The sequence below is a fragment of the Anabrus simplex genome, chromosome 3 (assembly GCF_040414725.1).
Source record: "Anabrus simplex isolate iqAnaSimp1 chromosome 3, ASM4041472v1, whole genome shotgun sequence".
In the NCBI taxonomy this organism is placed as follows: Eukaryota; Metazoa; Arthropoda; class Insecta; order Orthoptera; family Tettigoniidae; genus Anabrus; species Anabrus simplex.
The window spans coordinates 296,256,248-296,278,019 of record NC_090267.1 but is presented as its reverse complement, the minus strand read 5'-3'; the positions used below and the strand labels follow the sequence as shown (position 1 = coordinate 296,278,019).

Sequence of the window (21,772 nt, the reverse complement as noted above, 5' to 3'; positions counted from 1 at the left end):
GAGAGAACAGCTGTTCTTCTCATTGGGACTTTTATTGTAATGAATAGATATGCCATGCTGTGTGCAGCAGATGCATATCCAAGTTAAATAAAGTATGTTAAGTATTGAATATATATATTTATTATAGTGTTCAGAATATAACAGTTCACACTCTTTATATACCCTACCAGATCTGGTAACAACACTAAACATGAACAACACTAATGCATTCTTTTCAAAGTTTCACCCATCACAGAGAATTGCAACTCCAGTCATTTACGTACCCGCCAATGGTGTGTTCGTTTACAAAGTTAATTAACATCCGACCATTTCTTTTAGGTGCTTCAATTTTTTTAAATTGTTTTTGTCACACAGTGTATTTTGATTTTCCATTTTTCTAATTATGATAACAAGTCTTCACTGTATTCCTATGAGGAACTGGTTCACCAAGGAATTCCTGTAAAATGTGCCTTCTAATAACTCTACTTGAGCTTGTTATTACATAAGTATCATACCAGGCACAGTGCATTCTATATGTTCAGTGGTTCAGTGAACCCCCTAAAAATAATAACTCTTAGTAAAATGGTTCATCAGGGGCCTATTCCTTTAATTAGCTTCATATATTCATGCACATAGCGATAATTTTGACATCAGTACTCGGTTGCTCTCCGGAACCAACAAAAAGGTTCAATTTCTGGACTAAGGGCATGAGGCTATGGGACATAAGAGGGTGCATCAAGTGTGGGGCTGTGAGAAGCAAGGGGAACCCAGCCCAGGTATCGCTGGTGAGTGAACTGGCAACAGACACAAGCTGCACTGGGCAGCAATGAAGTTAGCCAAAGCTCTGTCTCAAGGCACATGATTAAAATTTGCCATATTTTATAGGTTTTGAAGGGAATTTAATTTCATGGTTTCGCTGTTTTCATGTAGTTAATTGTAATGAACCAGGATGTTTTCATAACTATGATTTGCATAGCATCAATAGGTATATACAGCCCATTTATGTAATTAATATAAACTTTTAATTAGTAATAACTTACATGTATTATGAAAAGTAAACAGCAAAATACCTCAAGATATAAATAAGTAACACTAGTCTGCCTAACAAGTTCCTGTAGCTGTTTATGCTACACCAGCAGCGTCTTCAACAGCAGACAAAACTGGATCAGCTTAAGGTAATTACATATTGTATTCCCTCCCATTTCTCGTTATTTTGTAACTTCTTTGAGCTGCAGAAAGTCACACTGCTAATCAAGCAATGTCACTATTTTACATCTATGCAAACATCAAATAATAATAATAAAAAATTTGAACACATTATTTTTCAAAGCAGTGAATCCCCCAATGATTTTTTCATTTGCTGCCACTGTATCGTACATAAAAATTCTTTGTTCTAGTGCTAACTGCTTACCACACTACAGAAAAATTTACTTAGTTAACACCCTATAATTAATAACACTGGGACACCAATAGATTGTAATTATAATAAATTTAAATGTCTGCCTTTATGGTATAGAGTAAGTGTGATTAGTTGCCACCTCTGGGGGCCCGGGTTTGATTCCCAGCTGTACCACGAAATTTGAAAAGTGGTACGAGGGCTTGAGCAGGGTCCACTCAACCTCGGGAGGTCAACTGAGTAGAGGGGGGTTCAATTCCCTCCTCAACCATCCTCGAAGTGATTTTCCATGGTTTCCCACTTTTCCCCCAGGCAAATGCCGGGATGGTATGCCTACCTAACTTAAGGCCCCGGCTGCTTCCTTCCCTCTTCCTTGTCTATCCCTTCCAATCTTTCCATCCCCCATAAGGCCCCTGTTCAGCATAGCAGGTGAGGCTGCCTGGGTGAGTTACTGGTCCTCCTCCCCAGTTTTATCCCTCAACCCAATGTCTCATGCTCCAGGACACTGCCCTTGAGGCAGTAGAGGGAGGATCCCTTGCTGAGTCCGAGGGAAAAACCAACCCTGGAGGGTAAATAGATTAAGAAAGAAAGAATGACTAAATTTAAATAATAAGGCAACTACTTGAGTTATACTGATCACTTGACAGAATATTCTGGACTTGGTTATAACAGCACAAAAACAGAAATTATGCTTGTTCCTGTAACAGCAAATTGTGACTGACTTGAAGTTGTTCCTGCTACGCTAGCAACATCTTTAATACAAAACTGGATCAGCTTAAGGTAATTACATGTGTTATTTATGTCTTGATATATTTTGCTCTTTACTTCTTGTAAAACACATATTACTAATTAAATGTTTATATTAATTATGTAAACTTAGGCTGTGTACACCTATTAATGCTATACAAATCGTAGTTACCAAAATATTCTAGGAATTGTCTGACATTATGATAGGTATGGCTTTGGCCCAGCACAATCTGTGCTCAGCTGCAAATGCAGGTGAAAAATAACTCCCTGTTAATTTAAGTGCAAAAAAATGTATATGTGCCAAAATATGTTGTTTTTCCTTCCACAGTTTTCCGATGGAAATGCATGTGGTGCACTACAAGCGTGATTATGGCAGCCCACAGGCAGCAATGGAGTTTGAAGATGGACTGATGGTAGCATCCCATCTTTTCAGGGTAAGTTTTCACTCATGCAATGGTTTTGGTTCTGAAGATATAATTGAAAAAATATACAGTTATATTTTACTCATACATGTTATCTTTCATGAGGCAGGGTAAGAAGTTAGTAAATTGTTATTTCATTCATTTTAATCACTTGGCATTTGAGTGTGTCTGTAGATTTACTGGCATATTGACAAACCCCTTTTCTGTACAAAATTCTGGCATGCTGGCATCTCTTAAGACCATGGTAGTTAAAGGTACATTATTTTAATTTTATGTCTTATAAAATTCCTATGGACGATTTTGATGTAAAATGTGTTTTTCACTGATTGTGAAGGGATAAAAAAATCTCTGGATGTAATTTCTTCCAATACTGTACAAAAGACAAGAAATTTATTTTAAAAATAAACATGATGTTTTTACTAGTAAAGCATTTTGATTTGAAGTCAGTACATTACAGGTACAATAGAACCTCATTAATCTGTCACTTTGGGACTGAGAGCATGGACAGAATGCAAGATAGATCAGATTACCAGAGGAGCAATAGTATTTACTATAATATTGTACATACTAAGGATAATAATTTCTTTATTGCAGCTTTAGGTATTTTAACATCAGTCATCACTGGTCTACATTTAGGGTTGTAACCCAGATGGCAGATTCCTTATCAGTTGTTTACCTAGTTTTATCTTGACCCATGAGGGGTCGCGTCTGGTTGTTTCAACCAATTCTGTTTATTTTGATTAATGCTTTCGCCAACACTGTTTATTATACTTCCTGCCCACTCAGTACCTTTCATTGGAGTTGTCCACACTTCTTTCACACCACTGTTATTCCTCTCCAATCCTTCAGTATGTGACAAGCTGGCTATCCGGTTGTTTCATTCGCACGTGACTCCTCACGTTACCTATCTCCATTCTATTCAAGCATATGCGATTCATGGCGTAGGCATATTTATAATGCGGAAAGTGCACTGTTATCATTCATTGTTGAGTAGAGGAAGAGAAGAGGAGCCTGACAGAATAAAATAAAATCATGGCTGCCTTATGGGCAAGCAAGCAGCTGAGACAGAGACCAAGATAGAATAAGCAATACTGTACCAAGAACAAAAAAAGGTACAGAAACAAAATCACAAACGAAAATACAACTGACCGATACATCGTCTTTCCACTCCCCTCACTCACGCACATGCACCCAGGTTCACACACACATGCCAGCACGGCAGGCAATAGGAGCGGTAGCTCCAATTTATAAGGCAGAACACCAATTCATATAGGGTGACTCACCTGGTCACCAACTACAGGTCTCGCATTCACCAGACAGCAGTGTGCACAACGCAAACAATAATAGAAAGGGGTCGGAGGAAACCCATACTCATAACCATCATATCATGCGCCTCGTATGACGAGAATGAAGCTTCCAGTCAACACGGAGAGCATACACATAATTGATGGCGAAATGCCATACGATCCAGTGCACATAAACAGAACCAAATTTTGAGACCCAGTTACTAACATAGCATAGTCACAAACACACTATCAGACACACGTCCCACTCATGCAGTTTGGGGCGGAAGGCGCATCCCAATCAGGTATATTCAATAGGGCAAAATAGTACTTGTAAGAAACGTAAAACCAAAGTTAAACAAGAATTAACGTACCTCCAATATGAATAATCAAAATATTAAGATGCACATTAGTATGAGTTCGGTTTGAATACATTAAATGTCAATTTATAAGACAGAAATGCAGCTCTGCTCTGTGCGGGCTCCATTGCTAATTAATCTCTCATAAACAAAGCAAAGATTCCCTTTAAAGAGATAATACTCCTCGTCTCGCAAAAGGAACGATCTTCCGTGTTTATATCAGACAGTGCTGCCCTCTCTACTACTTCATCAAAAACGCATAAGTTATTCCTTTGGAAGCCATTTACATATTTGAATGTCACATTTATGAACACACCACTAGGCATGGTTCAGGGTGATGCTGATGCAGAAAAGATTATCAGCAATGTGGAAAACAATACAAAAAGGAATGTGATTGTAGCAGGTGATCTCAATTTACCAAATGTTAACTGTGAAGGTAACATGAGTGACAGAAAGCATAAACAACAATGATAAATAAGCTAATCTGGGAAAGTCAGCTGAATCAGAAAGTAACCAAGCCAAATAGAGAGAAGAAAATTCTTGATGTGGTGCGAAGAACTGTACACAGAAACTGAAGTGATAGATGGTATAAGTGAATACAAAGCTCTTTTTGACATAGTTCACAATAAATGTTGTTGAATGGAAGATTATAAAAGAAGGACTATAAAGCAGTACCACATCTTTGATGAGAGTCATCAGGAAGTTTTAAAAATAACTATGATAGGTGGAAAGTGATGAATAAAAATTAAAACAGCCTATAGGATGGGTTTAAAGACATTATTAAGGAGTGTGAAAACATACGTGCCCTTAGAGGTAGTACAGAATACTAAAGACCGGCTATATTATAACTGAGAGAGAAAGAGATTAAGAAGGATTAAAGGATTAAACAGTGGAATTAGGAATGAGGCGATAGTTAGAAAGATGGAAGATACTTATGGCAACATGGAAGACACTTATTAGGAAATTTAATTTGTCAAAAAGCCAGCTAAAAATAACATGACAGCAAACATAATTGGCAGTCATATGAGGTTTAGTGAAAAAGGGAGGGGTATTAAAGGTATTTTAAGGCAGAAAGAGGTTCTAGGAAGGACATTCCAGGAATCACAAAGGGCTAAGAGGAGTGTATATGTGAGGATTTAGAGAAGCCAGGAGTATTGAATCAGCCGTATGTAAAGATGGTATTATCAGCAGTATGTAAAGATAGTTGGTCACAAGGATAATGCCCAGGTAGAGGAGATAACTAATACTATTGAAGTTATGAAATTTACCTATAATGATAAATATGTTTTCAAAAATACAAATGTTGAAAGCGAAAAAGCTACTGGGGTTCATAAGATTCTGCGGATGAACCAAAGGCAACAATGATCATGCAAATATACACATATTTATAATACTATCATCCTTCTAAGCAAGACAGAGAGTACGAAACACAACCATAGATGAGAACAATGACTAGTCTGATATACACTGGTTGTAGTCGCTGTCAATTGTTGACTTCTTTCGGCGCGTGCAAGAACAACCAATGTTAACATTGGTTCTCTAAGCCCTCAGATTTCTGATACATTGTTAAAGGAGATTGGTTGTGACAGTGCAAAAAATTAATATTTAGAGATGATTTAGGACATTGGCTGTTGTTCCATTCGAAAGATTGCCTCGGAATTATATCCCCTGCCTGTCGTAAGAGGTGACTAAAAGGGGCCCCAGGAGCTCTGAACTTTGGAGTGTGGGTTGGCGACCACGGGGTCTTTAGCTGAGTCCTGGCATTGCTTCCACTTACTTGTGCCAGGCTCCTCACTTTCATCTATCCTATCCGACCTCTCTTGTTCTTTTCCGACCCCGACGCTATTAGGTTTGCGAGGGCTAGGGAGTCTTCCATTTTCACGCCCCTCGTGGCCCTTGTCTTCCTTTGGCCAATATCTTCATTTTTCGAAGGGTCGTCCCTTCCATTTTTTCTCTCTGATTAGTGTTATATAGAGGATGGTTGCCTAGTTGTACTTCCTCTTAAAACAATAATCACCACCTGCCTCGGAATTATAAAGAACATGTTAAAACCTAAAAAAGCCAAAAAAGTGAACATCGGTTTTTTTTTGTTCCAAGCCAGAGATTAATACTATATCAAAAGTATTTACTGTATTTAATTACTGTTTACATGAAGGAGCTACTGTATACCAAATGAATGGAGAGCTGCTATATAAAGGAGAAGGTGATGAACATAAAGGGGATTGTTTACAGGCTAGGTAGCTTACATGTGTTGTATGTAAGCTCTAGGAAAGCACGTTTCATTCGAACCCCACTGTCGGTAGCCCTGAACAGGGTTTACCACATTTTCCCATTTTCACACCAGGCTGTACCTTAATTAAGGCCATGGCAGCTTCCTTCCTGATCCTACAACTTACTTATCCCATCGTCGCCATAAGACCTATCTGAGTCGAACTTACAGCATATTGTAAGTTAAAAAGAAAGCATGTTTCTGATTTTCTAAAACATTTTTGTGAAGTTACTAACTGGTTTAATAAAAGGCAGTGTAGGTTAGTATAGGTTATTGCAATGAAGCTCAACTTGCAACATTCCAGCAAGGCATACAGGAGATACACGAGGTCAAATGGACTGTAACACTATTGACCTACGGTATCTTAGGCTTTTGATAGGGTAGATCATGGGAGACTGCTGATTAAAAGAGGGCTATTGGACTGGACAAAAGAATAATTGAATGGATGGCTAAATTTCTGGAAAACATAACTCAGAGAATCAGAGTATGTGAAACATTATCTGATCCTGTAATGATTAAGAGCGGGGGTGGGGGGGAGGGGTTGAGGATCCGCAAGGCAGTATATTTGGACATTTATGTTTCCTTATACTGAACGGGCTATATAAATGATATGAGTAAAGAACTATAATCACAGATAAGGCTTTTTGAGGATGATGTCATAATGTATAGAATAACAAATGTTACAGGATTGTGAGCAACTCCTAAAAGAACGAGACAAAGTTGTTATATTGGTGGCAAAGAATGGCATGCTGAAGAAAAGTTCTCTTAGTATTAATTAGTGTATTGATGGGGTGATTTTTACCTCATGGGGACTGTTGTAAATACCTAGGTGTTAATATAAGGAAAGATCTTGATTGGGGTAATCACATTAATGAGGTTGTAAATAAGAGTTACAGATCTCTTCATATGGTTATGAGAATATTTAGGGGTTGTGGTAAGGATGTAAAGGAGAGGGGTTTTCATTCACTGGTAAGACCCCAATTAGAGTATGGTTCCTGTGCTGGGAAGATTTGGAAGTAAGGAGAAGAACTGCTTGACTTAGAGGTATGTTCTGGGCTGTCAGTAGAAATAACATGGAATGACATTAGTAGATGAATAAGCTTGAATGGAGATTTTGAAAGTAGGAAAGATCATAATATGAAGATAAATTTGGAATTCGAGAGGTCTAATTGGGGTAAGTATTCATTCATAGGATGAGGAATTAGGGATTGGAATAATTTACCAAGAGAGATGTTCAATAAATTTCCAACTTCTTTGAAATTATTTAAGAAAAGATTTGGTAAACAATTGATGGAGAAATCTGCCACCTGTGTGACAGCACTAAATGCAGATCATTGTAAATGAAACTGACAATTTCAGTCTTTAATCCATATATGAAAACTTTTTATGTTGTAGCTCACAGAAACTCCTAATATGGCCCTGGAGGTGCTGATCAAGTCTTTACATGCCATTCAGGGAGCTGAGCTGCAAGTGGCAATTCAGCCATTCCCCTTAGATGTACTCCACTTGCCATTTGAACGGGAGTATGTGATGTATTCTGGATCACTTACAACTCCACCATGCAATGAAGCAGTAACCTGGCTGATATCAGCTCGACCACTTCCTCTATCTCCAAATCAGGTGAGACAAGTAAGAGAAGAATAGAGGACAGAAATTGTTATTAAGGTATTACAAAGAGTCCAGTGAACTTATCTCAGGAATATAATATCTGACTCTCTGGCTGAATGGTTAGCATACTGACCTTTGGTTCAGAGGCTCCCGGGTTTGATTCCCAGCCGGGTTGGGGATTTTAACCTTCATTGGTTAACTCCAATCTATCCACCACCACAATAACATGCAGTTACCTACACATGGCAGATGCCGCCCACCCTCATCGGAGGGTCTGCCTTACAAGGGCTGCACTCGGCTAGAAATAGCCACACAAAATTATTAAAAGGAATATAATGACCATAATTTCTAAAAGCATGGACTTACTGTCCCTATTTCCTAATAACATTTCGATAGCAAACCTCACTCTAATCTGTGGCTATAATATTCAATAGATTGTGCATGAGGTACTGCTCAATGATTGTAAAATAAAGATAGAACTCGGAGAATATTATCAAGCTTAAAAGGATTTAAGAAAGGAAAAGTGACTTGCTTGTGCAAGGACCTAAAATAAATACTTTATAGCCTAAAATACCTAATAAGAAGAAACAAGTCTTTCAAAATTTGGCATCTACAAGGTCCCTCTTACACTCAAATTTTATTCTTAAGTTACCAGTGATGATGTGTCTGTATGTATGTACAATCCTTGTCCCATTTCTCTACAGGGTTGGGTTTGAAGTGAGATGAATCTTCATAGCAATTTTTTACAACCAGATGCCCTTCCTGACATCAACCTTATCAGATGATTTAATGAGATGAAATAAATGATGTGATTAATGATAGTAGGAAGGAAGAGTGTGAAACCCAGTGCCGACATATAGCCTACTCCTGTCAAAGAACACCAAGGGGTCTACTCTAGGCTTAATGCCCCCATTGTAGAGAGGTTTGGAATTGAATCCAGGCTTTTGGCATGCAATCTAGTGATTAAAAATTGTATGTATACCACCACCTCTCCTACCCTGCTGACCAACTTTCTGATGGGAATTTTTTTTACAACCTACAGGACTTGAACTGGTTACCCACGGTGTCAGACCATATAGACTTGACGCCTTAACAATCATGGACACCAGGCAGGCTTTTGTATCTTATCAATGATAATAATATATAAATACTAGATTTTTATTGGGCCACCATACTCTACAAGGTATGCATCCATATCACTACAAAAATTGCATATATCACAACAACAGAACAAGATTTTAGGAGGTTAGACCATGAAAATTCACAGAGTTTCACTAAGACGTGCCATTTGGACTTATTATCTGGGTTGGTACACCCCTCCAATCCAATTGATGAGTCCAAATGATATGTTTGGGCAAAACTATGCAAATGTACATGGCCTAACCACCCAAAAGCTGGTTCTATTGCTATGATATTTAAACCTGCAGCCATAAAAGTCTCTTTTGGAATACATAACTTGCAGTTTTTCATTGCTTTGTCTGTTTTCCAATAGTAGGCACAGGCATTCATAATATCTAATCATCATCATCTTGGTCTCCCTCTATTTCTCTTACTCTCCATGACCAAGTCCATTATCCTACTATGTAACCTACACTCCTCCATTTTCCTCACATGACCCCACCACCACAGCCAGTTTATGGATACAGCTTCATCAATCAAGTTCATTCTTAACCTGATCTACATCTCCTCATTCCGAATACCCTCCTGCCATTGTTCACATCTGCTTGTACAGGCAATCAGTCTCGTTATTTTCATTTCTGTTACTTCTAACGTACGAATAAGATACCCTGAGATCATCCAGTTTTCATTCCCATAAAACAAAGTTGGTCTGAGAAAAGACGTGCAGTTTTGTCTGGGGGCTGACTTCCTTTTTACAATATACTGTTCATTTCAAAGGCAAACTCACTGCACTAGCTTTACTGCACCTTGATTCAATCTCACTTACTAGACGACCATCCTCGGAGAATATACATCCTAAATACTTGAAATTATCTATGATTCCAGCTCTGTATTTCCAAACTCATATTCAATTCTCTTAGGTTTCTTATCAGCTGACATCTTTTTAGCTTTGGAAAGGTTAATTTTCATATTATACTCAATGCACTATTTTCAACTTCCAAGATATTCAACTGCAGGCTTTTAGCACAATCTGCCATTATGACCAGGTCATCGGCATAGATCAAACTGCTTACATTTCCACCTATAACTGAACTATAACTGAATCCCTCGCTGCCACTTTATACCTTTCAGTAGATTATTCATGTAAACTACGAACAACAAAAATGAAGTATTACAGCCTCGTCTAAACCCTTGAACTAAAGAACTCATTCCACCATTAATTCTCACTGCAGCCCAACTGTCAACATAAATTCCTTTGACTGCTCATAATACAGTATTTAATCTGTCATTAATCCCAGTCCCCCAGTAAGGTGGACATCTTTTCCCTCAGTACTCTGTCATATGCCCTCTTTAGATCTACAAAACATAAACATAACTGTCTAATCCTCTCATAGCACTTTTCAGTTACCTGGTGCACACTGAAAATCTGATCCTGACAGCCCCACTGTGGTCTGAAACCTCACTGGTTTTCATCCAACTTAGTCACAAACACTGATTGCACCCTCCCTTCCAAAATGCCAGTGAAGATTTTGCCTGGTATACTGATCAATGAATTACCTCAATAGTTGTTGAAATCATTCCCGTTTCCTTGCTTACAGATAGGTATAATTACTGCTTTCATCCAATTAGAAGGTACCTTACTAACATTCCATTCCATGCTAATCTTATTACTCTGTGAAGCTATTTCATCCCTGTCTTCCCACTATACTTCACCATTTCAGATCTAATTTGATTTATTCCTGCTGTTTTATGACAATGGAGTTTATTAGTTTACTAGCAAGATACCCGTGCTTCGCTACGGTATTATACTGAAATTTATAATTGAATGCTTATTGTTTTAGATATATAATCCGCCGAAATTCGCGATCTGACTCGTTTTCTGCGAGAATCCACCGAAATTCCCGATCTGACTCGTTTTATATTAGATTCCGGCACGTTTCCTCCCATTTTTCAATCTTCCTTTCCAGCAATCGATTTCGTACTTCCCGGGCTAGGCTCAGGTATTCCTCCCGGTCAGTTGGGTCCTTAAATCTTTGCCATCTTTTCCTATAATCATTTTAATATGTATAAAATCCTTCAGGAGATCCGGCGTGGTGTCATATTGGGTGCTTTGGCGGCACTGAACCCGCGGCCGGACTGCATTCTTAGTCATTACCCGTCCAGGAGCCGTTTCCAGCGCGGTCCGCACATTTGACGACGGTCTGGAACATTATTATTATTATTATTATTATTATTACTATTATGTGTTGCTGGAATGGCTGATGACAGGGAAAACCGGAGTATCCGGAGAAAAACCTGTCCCGCCTCCGTTTTTTCCAGCACGAATGTCACATGGAGTGACCGGGATTTGAACCACGGAACCCAGCTGTGAGAGGCCGGCGCGCTGCCGCCTGAGCAACGGAGGATACTTATAAGTACATTAAGAACAGTAAAATCAATTGGTCTCACCTCCTTCTACACCCCACCGCCGTTAAGTTTATTTACCGCCACCCCCGCCCCTCCCCCCCCAAAAAAATAAAAGAAGGCTTGTTTCTTTATGTTTAAAGGAGATTCCAAACACCAATGTTCACGTCTATTGCCTTCAGTTTTGAGATATAAGTATCCCCATAAAAATAATTTACATTTTTCACTTCATTTCACACTACTCTTCCCCTCCGCCCCCTAAGTGAATTTTCCCGCAAAAAAATACTTGTTTCTTTAATAGTAAAAGATCTTCTAAATACCAATTATCACGACTCTAACTTCTTCAGTTTTTGATTTATGTGTCCCCATGAAAGGAATTCAACTCCTTTACACTCCCACCCTCCAAGATGGTTTCCCCACCAAAACGCGTTTTTCTTTGTTTTTAAAGGAGATCTAAATACGAATTTTCACGTCTGTAACAACTTTAGTTTTTATTAGATGTATGCATTCTCATACAATTAAGTCAATTAAATTTTTAATTCTTTCACCCCCCCCCCCCCTTCATTGGATTTTCCGAGAATACGTCTTTCTTTACTTTTAAAGCAGATTGCAAATATCAAATTTCACGTCTGTAACATCTTCATTTTTGAGATATCAGTAGCCTAATTAAAAGAATTCAACACCATTTTTAGTCACTTTTACCCACCCCCCACCCACCCAAGTAGTATTTCCGAAAACTAAAAATACACGATTCGTTATGTTTAATAGAGATAAAAAATACCATTTTTCACTTCTGTAACATGTTAAGTTTTTTTAGATATACTGTAAAAATTCTCATTTTAAAATTTCACCCCTTTTGAGTTCCCCTTAAGTGGAGTTTCAACAAACAAATCACCTATGTTTCTTTACACTTACAGGATATTCCAAACACCCACTTTTTACGTCTGTAACATTTTACGTTTCCAAGATATTCTGTAGATATAGCCTTTCAAAAAATTCACCCCAATTTGTCATTCCTGTTTAAACGCCATTAATTGGATTTTCCAAAAACTAAAAAATACGTGTTTCTTTATTTTTAAAGGAGGTCCCATATACAAATTTTCAGTTCTGTAATATCTTCAGGTTCTGAAATATAAGTATCCTCATTAAAGGCATTCAACCCATTTTTCACCCTTTTACACCCCTCCTATTGGGATTTACAGGAAACAAAAAAATACGTGTTCCTTTATTTTTAGAGGAGATTCTAACTACCAATTTTTACATCTGTAAATTTTAAAGTTTTAAGATGTAGACACACTCATTTTAAAAAATTCACACCCCCCTTTTCACCCCCCAATATTTGAATTTTCCAAAAACGAAAAAATACATGTGTTTCTTTACTTTTAAAGTAGATCCCAAATACCAATTTTCAGGTCTGTAATATCTTCAGGTTCTGAAATATAAGTAGCCTCATTAAAGGCATTCAACCCATTATTCACCCTTTTACACCCTTCCTATTGGGATTTTCCGAAAACAAAAGAATACGTGTTTCTTTATTTTTAAAGGAGATTCTAAATACCAATTTTTATATCCATACACTTTAAAAGTTTTGAGATATAGATACACTCATTTTAAAAAATCACCCCCTTTTCACCCCCCCATTAATTGGATTTTCCAAAAACAAAAAATACGTGTTTTGTTATTTTTAAAAGAGATCCCAAACACCAATTTTCAGGTCTGTAATATCTTCAGGTTCTGAGATATAAGTAGCCTCATTAAAGGCATTCAACCCCTTTTTCACCCCTTTTCACGATTCCTATTGCGATTTTCCGAAAACAAAAAAAATGTGTGTTTCTTTATTTTTAATGAAGATTCTAAATACCAATTTTTACATCTGCAAACTTTAAAAGTTTGGAGATATAGATTCACTCATTTTTAAAATTCACCCCCTTTTCACCCTCCCATTAATTGGATTTTCCAAAAACAAAAAAATACGTGTTTCTTTATTTTTAAAAGAGATCAAAAGTACCAATTTTCAGGTCTGTAATATGTTCAGTTTCTGAGATATAAGTAGCGGTATCCTGATTAGGCATTCAACCCCTTTTCCACCCTTTTTCACCCCTCCTATTGGGATTGTCTGAAAACTAAAAAAATACGTGTTTCCTTATTTTTAAAGAAGATTCTACATACCAATTCTCACGTCTCTAAACTTTTAAAGTTTTGAGATATAAACACACTCATTTTAAAATTTAACCCCCCTTTTCACCCCCTTAGCGACGGAATATCCAAAAATCCTCTCTTAGCGAGCACCTACATCTTAATATGAATATATCCCCAAAATTTCATTTCTTTATGTCCAGTAGTTTTGGCTCGGCGATGATGAATCAGTCAGTCAGTCAGTCAGTCAGGACAAGCTACTTTATATATATAGATTTACCACCCTTTCCACTTCATCAAGCGTAATTTCACCAATATCACTGTTCTCCTCCTCATGAGCTTGGTTGTTCATGACGTTAACAGAAGATTTATTTTAGAGAAGATCTTCAAACTATTCCTTCCACCTGTCCAGTGATTCCCTGGGATCTATTATGAGTTCACCTGTTTTACCCAAAACACTACCGTATTCATTTCTTTTTTCCCCTCCTTTTCTAAGATTAATTATTCCAGAAAGGTTTCCCTGCCGCTTGACCCAGCCTTTCTAGGTTAATACCAAAATCTTCCCGAGACGACTTCTTGGATTCAACAGTTACTTGTTTCACTCTGTTTCTTTCATCTCTGCATTAGTCCTTATTTGGAGCCATTTCTGATACACCTTCCATTTTACATTTACTTTATCATTCCACCAAGATTCCCCTGCTATGTATTTCCACTACAGCATCTCTGTATGCCACCCATACCATACTGGAACAAAAGTTCAGTCAATATTTCCCATTACTATTGGCTTCCATATCTTACCGACATTTACCCATCACCTTCTCAAATACTCCAGTTTGATTTCCAGTTGTGGCACTGAAATCACCCATTAGCACAATCCTGTCATCTCTGTTGACCCTGACTATAATGTCACTCAGTGCTTCATAAAACTTATCAACTCCTCCTCATCTGCACCCTCACATGGTGAATAGACAGACAATTCTCATCTTAATTCCTCCAACTGCCAAATCTACCCTCATTGTTTGTTATTTACATGCCTAACAGAACTATGTTGCATGCGATAGTATTCCTGATGAACAGTCCTACACCACACTCTTGCCTTCCCTTTTATAATACTCTTCAAAAACACTTCATAATCTTTCTCATTATTTCCCCTTACTCAAATATCATTAACTTCTAACACATCCAGACACATCCTCTTTTGCTGACTCAGCTAGTTCTACTTTCTTGTTTTCCATAAGTCACATTAATATTGACAGCTCCCCATCAAATTCCATTTCGTTTGCCAAGTTGTTTCCAAGGAATGCTTCATCTCTCAAATGGAAGTGGTACTCCATTACTCCTATAGATCCAAGGCTTTCTTAAAATGTTCTGAGTTCAGTAACTTCTGTGAAGCAGGATGCCACCCAACTTACACACAGTCCCAGTGAGGATCTCTCCTCTAACGAATTAGGGATCACCGGTGGACTGTATAGTCCTAGCCACCTGAGCATAAGGAGGGCCATGACTTATACTATGTCCGAGATGCCACTCCCATTCCATAGTAACTGGTATTCTGATGCTCAGGACCACTTCTAAGCCACTCAGCCATAGAACATGATTCACGAATTGGACGTGACAACAGTAACCTATACTATGAACCACCCCCTTTTTTAGTGTTAAAATAGGTATCCCTTTTTTTGTTTTTGGAAATCTGGTCACCCTAACATATCCTTCTGCTCTACTTTTACTTTCTCTGTATGTTTATTAGTCAAGGTAACTTCTTTATTGAAATCCAAAAGCACATTAGTAGTTTGATGTGACTGTTGATACCATGGTCGTAGCCAAGGGACTTTGAGTTTTATGTGAAATCCAAACTACTGAGGCATAGCTTTTCATTTCAAAAATCTCATGGGATTCAAACCACACTATTATTAAAATCCAACTTTATCATCATCACCATCATCATCATTATCTTCCAACTTCAGTTTCCCGGGAGTGGTATACAAGCGCTCACCATCTCTTCCCGTCAGCATACATCTTCTATTCAGGTCATCTTGCCATCTTAGACCTCTCCTCTACATCTGATTTCACTGTCTCTATTCAGTGTTAAATTGGCCTTCCCCCTGATCTTTTTCCTTGGACAATAAGATTGAAATAATTTCTGCCGGGTCTCTCTGTCTTCATTCTCATAATGTGCCTATACCACCGAAATCTACATTTCTTTATTACACTTTATTACACTGGTAATGAATCTCATGTCTGTTGCCTGAATTCTGTTGTAGTTGTTGCTTAGTAGAGACCAGTACATGCCTCTAAACCATATGTGAAACATGTTATGAAGTAGGTGTGGGAGAGGGTTGCTTTACCCTTTTTTTGTGGAATTTTGCAGTCCCAGAATAGGTTTCTGACTTGATTGTAAAAGTTTGAAGTTTGATGCTTTCTTTGTATTGGTGATTATTTCCTGCTTGACAGTGTTGTCTTTTGAGATTGTGCTTCTGAAATACTTGAAGTAAGAGATTGATTCAATTTTGGTTCCTTCCAAAAAGGCAAAAAGGAGGCCTGAGTTTGTTCCTTCCCTGTTGATGGTCGTTTCTACAGTCTTTTACTCATCTTCACCTCAAAGTTCAGTCAGTCTTTCTGTACCTCAGCTTCTGTTTCTCCCCATAACAGCACATTATCAGAAAATACCAGATCATTTGGTCTGCTGTTCATTTTTTGATAGACTTCATGATCTTGTCCATTACTATTATGAAGAAGAGAGTAATAGTACACTTTCTTGTTGGACTCCTTTCTTTTTCAAATCATTTTTATCATCCACTGACTGTCTGAACACAGCTGTAACAACTCTGGTAGTGGTGGTGCTGGTGATTATTGTTTTAAGAGGAAGTAGCATATTTACTTTGTCAGTCAGGTACTTTGGTACCTTGACATCTTCCAGACATTCCCATATCTTGTTCCAAGGGACACTGTCATAGGCCTTTTCAATGTCAAAAAATATCATCACAAGATTCTTTCCATGTTTCCAGTACTTTCTTGTTAGTATTCTTATGGCAAAAATGAGATCCATAGTAATTCAATCTTTCTTTAATCAGTATTGATCTTCCTCAAGCAAAGGTTTCACTATGATCCTGTCTCAATTCTAGGGCAAGGATGTTTCCATATTCGCTTCTTTTATGTTATAGTACTGTAGCAGTTAAAATTTAGGCATTAAATACAGTTTAGAATCACTAAAATCATATGATAAAATTAATATTAAACAAAGTAAAATACATGGAAACTAACGGCAGAATGTGGACAGTGGAAGGAACCCTATGAGGTTGTGGATCGAAGAACTTTTATGGCTGAAACTTCGAACAAAGAATAATTTAGTTAATATCTACTTACCATAAATAGGTACCTATTTATTATAGAAACATCTAAAAAGTAAATAATGAACACTTTTTTTTTGATCACTCAATCTAATTTTATTTTCAACATATTTCTTCCTCACCCAGTCATTTCACTCACGCGTTTCCTTCTTTATCAGTTTTGCACATAAAACACAAAATAGAAAAACAAACTCTGAAGTTGCAGTCTTACAATGTGAAGCGACCATCTTCCCTTAAAACGCAGGTTGAAGAAAAATAATTCCAAAAGAAGCAGATTTATTGAGGTCAAGCTTAATGAATAATTAATTTAAGTTACAAAATATATAAAAGACTTGCCTCATGGCAATGTGAAGATTACAATTACAATTGGTTTCTGATAGAAAAATTGACGGGTAATCTCCTGTGACAAATTAAGAAGTGAAATAAAATAAAGTTAAGTTACATTAGGAAATTTACGATTTGCTTACCCCAAGACTCCCATGGAGCACAGAGCTCCCAGACAACACGTCCACTCTACATGATGCTGAAGACAGAAATCCAGACACTCTGCGACATGCTTCCCAAAGGTAGCTCATGCTGGATGGTGCAACCGGAAGTGGCACAAAAAATTAATGACCAATGACCACACAAGAGTTACCTTTCAATTTATTTCAACCAATCAAATTTAAATATTCAATCAGACATTTGTTAGAAAACATCGCAAACTCTTGTCTTGTGCAAGTCCCAGAAAAATCGGCACATGCAGTACAGAGTGGCCCACAAATATTTATCATAAAATTTAAGACAGTTTTAAATGATCCAAAATTAACTTGAAGAAGCCCAAATAACTCTCACAGCACACATCACAGTACTTTACATAGTAGGTTCCTACTTCGTTAATATTCTCGTAATACAATTATCCCAGCACTTTTTCCTTTCTTGGATTTCATTTTACAGCCAACTTCTTGTTCCGATATATCTGTGCTTGTTTTTCAATTTTTACTTCCTATCTTCTATTGCCCATTTTTTTTTTTTGATCACTCAATCTAATTTTCTTTTCAGCATATTTCTTTCTCACCTGGTCATTTCACCCACACATTTCCTTCTTTATTAGTTTTGCACTTGTTTTCCCAAATATTTCCCAATCTTCTTTCTCAAGGGTTTCTTTGAATAAGGTCCATTCTTCTTCTACCCCTCTAATCTCATTTTTGGGTAATTTCATTGTTATCCTTGATTGGTATTTCTTTCTATTCTCTGAGTTGTTCAACAACCAGGTCTTGATCTTTGGCATTTTCTTGCTCTTAGCTTTGGGAACATGGATGTCATTAAGATCAGCTATTAATTGCCAATGGCCTTTATCAGGTCACTAACTATCTATCACTAGCATACCAACTAGGTTCACCAGCAATGATGATGTAGTCTTTCCTGGCCCCAACTGCATCTTGTTATTTTTTGATTCTCCCTCTTTTGATATCATGTGTTTTGTATGCTTAAGTTGTTTTGCATGCAAAAATCAATCAAGTTGTCTCCTTTGGAGTTTCTGTTCCCAAAGCCATGAGGTCTGGTGATGTTTTCACAGTCTTGTCTCTACCAACTTGGGCATGCAGATCTCCCAGATTTATGGTGTTCTTCTCCATTAATTATTCTTAAAGTTTGGTAAGGAATACTTCTTTCTCATCTGTGGTACATCCTGCTTGAGGTGCACATACTTGCAATAAAGTGTGATGCAATTTCCATCTCATAATGTCATCTAGATGATCCTGTCATTCACATAGTTGCCACCTGTCTGTACGTCAGTATCTTTGTGGAGGAGGAGACCAACCCCATTTTTTGGATTCACTCATGTTCCCACTCCAGTATAACATATACAGGATGAAGCGTAATTCGCGCACTCGGGCGTCGCAGCGCGATTCCTCACATGCCAGCAATAAAAAAATGTATCTTACAAAATTTCGTCTTGCGAGTATATCCGGTAGAAAACGGACGTTAAAGAGTAGCAATCTGGCAACACTGTAACCTTATGTAGAGTAACTACCGCTGTCAGCACGTCCACGTCATGCTGTACAGTTGGTGCAGTGGGTAGAGTTTTTGGTTGGCATGCAGGAGGTCGATGGTTCGATCCTGGGTTGAGACGCATTTTTCATTTGCTAATTTCCATCTGACATTACCTACTGTGATACAGTAAGACACCGTTTCTGAGGTCACATGTAACCTACATTTACAACATAATAATAATAATAATAATAATAATACATTGAGATATGTACTAAACAGCATGCGGTTACCAGACGCAACACGCAATGTTGAAAGGCAGAATTATTGGAACCATGATGATAACACATACAAATTGTAACCGAGTTTGGACATTATTCACAGAGCACGTTGCTAGGCCTACTGGTACGTAAAGCCCTAATGAAATGTAATAGACCTGAACGAGGCAAGAATAATAGTTGGTACTAATCTATGGGACTATTGGAGGAGGGTACAAAGAAAACAGGTTTCACATCTAGTAGATGAAGTGGTGCAAATAAATTCACGCCCACGACGTGGAAAGGGTGCCTTTCAAAACTGACCAATGAAAACGATTGTTCGTCCATTTCTAGGATTGTAGTATGTAAGTGCAAATGGTTTCTAGAGGACCCACTGCAATCGCTGTTGACGATTATGATGCCAGATACCATACCACCTGGACTACATTTACGAAATAAAAAACATACGCTTCAACCCAGGATCGACCACTCGACCTCCTGCATGCTAACCCAAAACTCTATCCATTGCACCAACTGTACAATACGAGTAATGTCTGCTGACAGAGGTAATTACCCTACATGTGGTTACAGTGTTGCCAGATTGCTAATCTTCAACGTCGTTTTTCTGCCGGATATACTCGCAAGATGAAATTTTGTAAGAGACATTTTTTTATTGCTGGCATGTGAGGAGTCACGCTGCGACGCCCGAGTGCGTGAATTACGCTTCACCCTGTATATATTTCTCAGGAATTTCTTTCCACAATATTTTCACTTTGTCTCACTCAACCCCAATATCCGAAGCTTGCACCTTCCTCACATTTGTTAGTGAGAGTGAGGATGTTGAGGGTTCCAATTCTGAGCTGTTTCTTGTGTAATATCTATCTCTTCCTGCACCTCCGATGAGCTTTGGGTTATTGGCTCTTTGTGAGCTGCTTGAAGAGTTGATAATTTTAACACTTTTACTTCTGAGGCTTGTTTTAGTTTTGAAAGCAACATTCATTAATCTCAGTGCAGTTGGCTCTCTAAGCCTAACACTTCAGAGGGCTTTCTGTCGACCAAGCAAGTGGCTGCCCGGTTTGGGTCATGTAGCTGTCAGCTTGCATTCGGGGGATACTGGGTTCAAACTCCACTGTCAACAACTCTGAAGATGGTTTTCTACATTTTCTCATTTTCACACCAGGCAAATGCTGGGGCTGTACCGTAATCAAGGCCATGGCTGTTTCCTTCACACTCCCAGCCCTTACCTATCCGATTGTTGCCATAAGACCTATATGTGCGTGGGCAACGTAAAGCAAATTGGAAGAAAAAAAAAATTAAAAAAAAAAAGCCACATGGTTCATGGTGTGGCTTACTGTAGTCACGTCCTAGTTCATGAACCATGGGCAACAACTGAGTGGCCTAGTAAGTGGTCCTGAGAGTCGGGATACCAATTGCTATGGAATGGGAGTGGGCATCTCGGGCATACTCTGAGTCATGGCCCTCCTTGTGCTCAGGTGGCTAGGACTATACAATCCACCAGTGGTCCATAACCTGTTAGAGACATCCTCACATGGACTATGTGTAAGTAGGGTAGAATCCTGCTTCATGAATTTACCAAGCTCAGAACATTTTAAGCAAGCCTCGGACCTATGGGAGTAATGGAGTCCCACTCCCATTTGACAGGCGAAGGACTCCTTGGAAACAACTTGGCGAATGAAATGGAATTCAATGGAGAGCTATCAATATTAATGGGGCTTATGGAAGAAAGAAAGTAGAACTGGCTGAGTCAGCAAAGAGGATGTATCTGGATGTGCTACGAGTAAGTGATATTCAGGTAAGGGGAGGTAATGAGGAAGAGATAGGAGATTATAAAGTGTACTTGACGGGTGTTGGAAAGGGAAGGGCAGAGTATGGGGTAGGGCTCTTTATCAGGAATACCATTGCATGCAACATAGTTTCTGTTAGGCACGTAAATGAGTGAATGATGTGAGTAGATTTGGCAGTCGGCGGAATTAGGACAAGAATTGTCTGAGTGTATTCACCATGTGACGGTGCAGATGAGGATGAAGTTGACAAGTTTTATGAAGCATGGAGTGATATCGTGGTCAGGGTCAACAGCAAGGATAGAATAGTGCTAATGGGCGATTTCAATGCAAGAGTTGGAAATAGAACTGAAGGATACGAAACTGTGATTAGTAAATGTGGGGAAGATATGGAAGCTAATGGGAATGGGAAGCGTTTGCTTGACTTCTGTGCCAGTATGGGTTTAGCAGTTATGAATACATTCTTCAAGCATAAGGCTATTCACCGCTACACATAGTAGGCTAGGGCTACCAGATCCATAATAGACTATCTTAACAGACTTCGAATTCAGGAAATCTGTTAGGAATGTACGAGTTTTCCGGGAATTTTTCGATGAAACAGACCACTATCTGATTTGCAGTGAACTAAGTATCTATAGGCTTGGGGTAGAGAATGTGAAACCTGTCTGCAAACG

The 21,772-nt window shown here is 38.3% G+C and overlaps 1 protein-coding gene across 1 annotated transcript in view; it reads left to right on the top strand.

The window, feature by feature from the left end:
• Nucleotides 1-21,772, top strand: part of LOC136867245 (carbonic anhydrase 2) — a 234,326-nt gene that overhangs the window by 201,502 nt on the left and 11,052 nt on the right. Inside the window, exons 6-7 of the mRNA XM_067144384.2 lie at nt 2,451-2,556; nt 7,851-8,075. Of these exons, the coding sequence (XP_067000485.2) occupies nt 2,451-2,556; nt 7,851-8,075 (331 nt within the window). The remainder of the gene's footprint in view (nt 1-2,450; nt 2,557-7,850; nt 8,076-21,772) is intronic.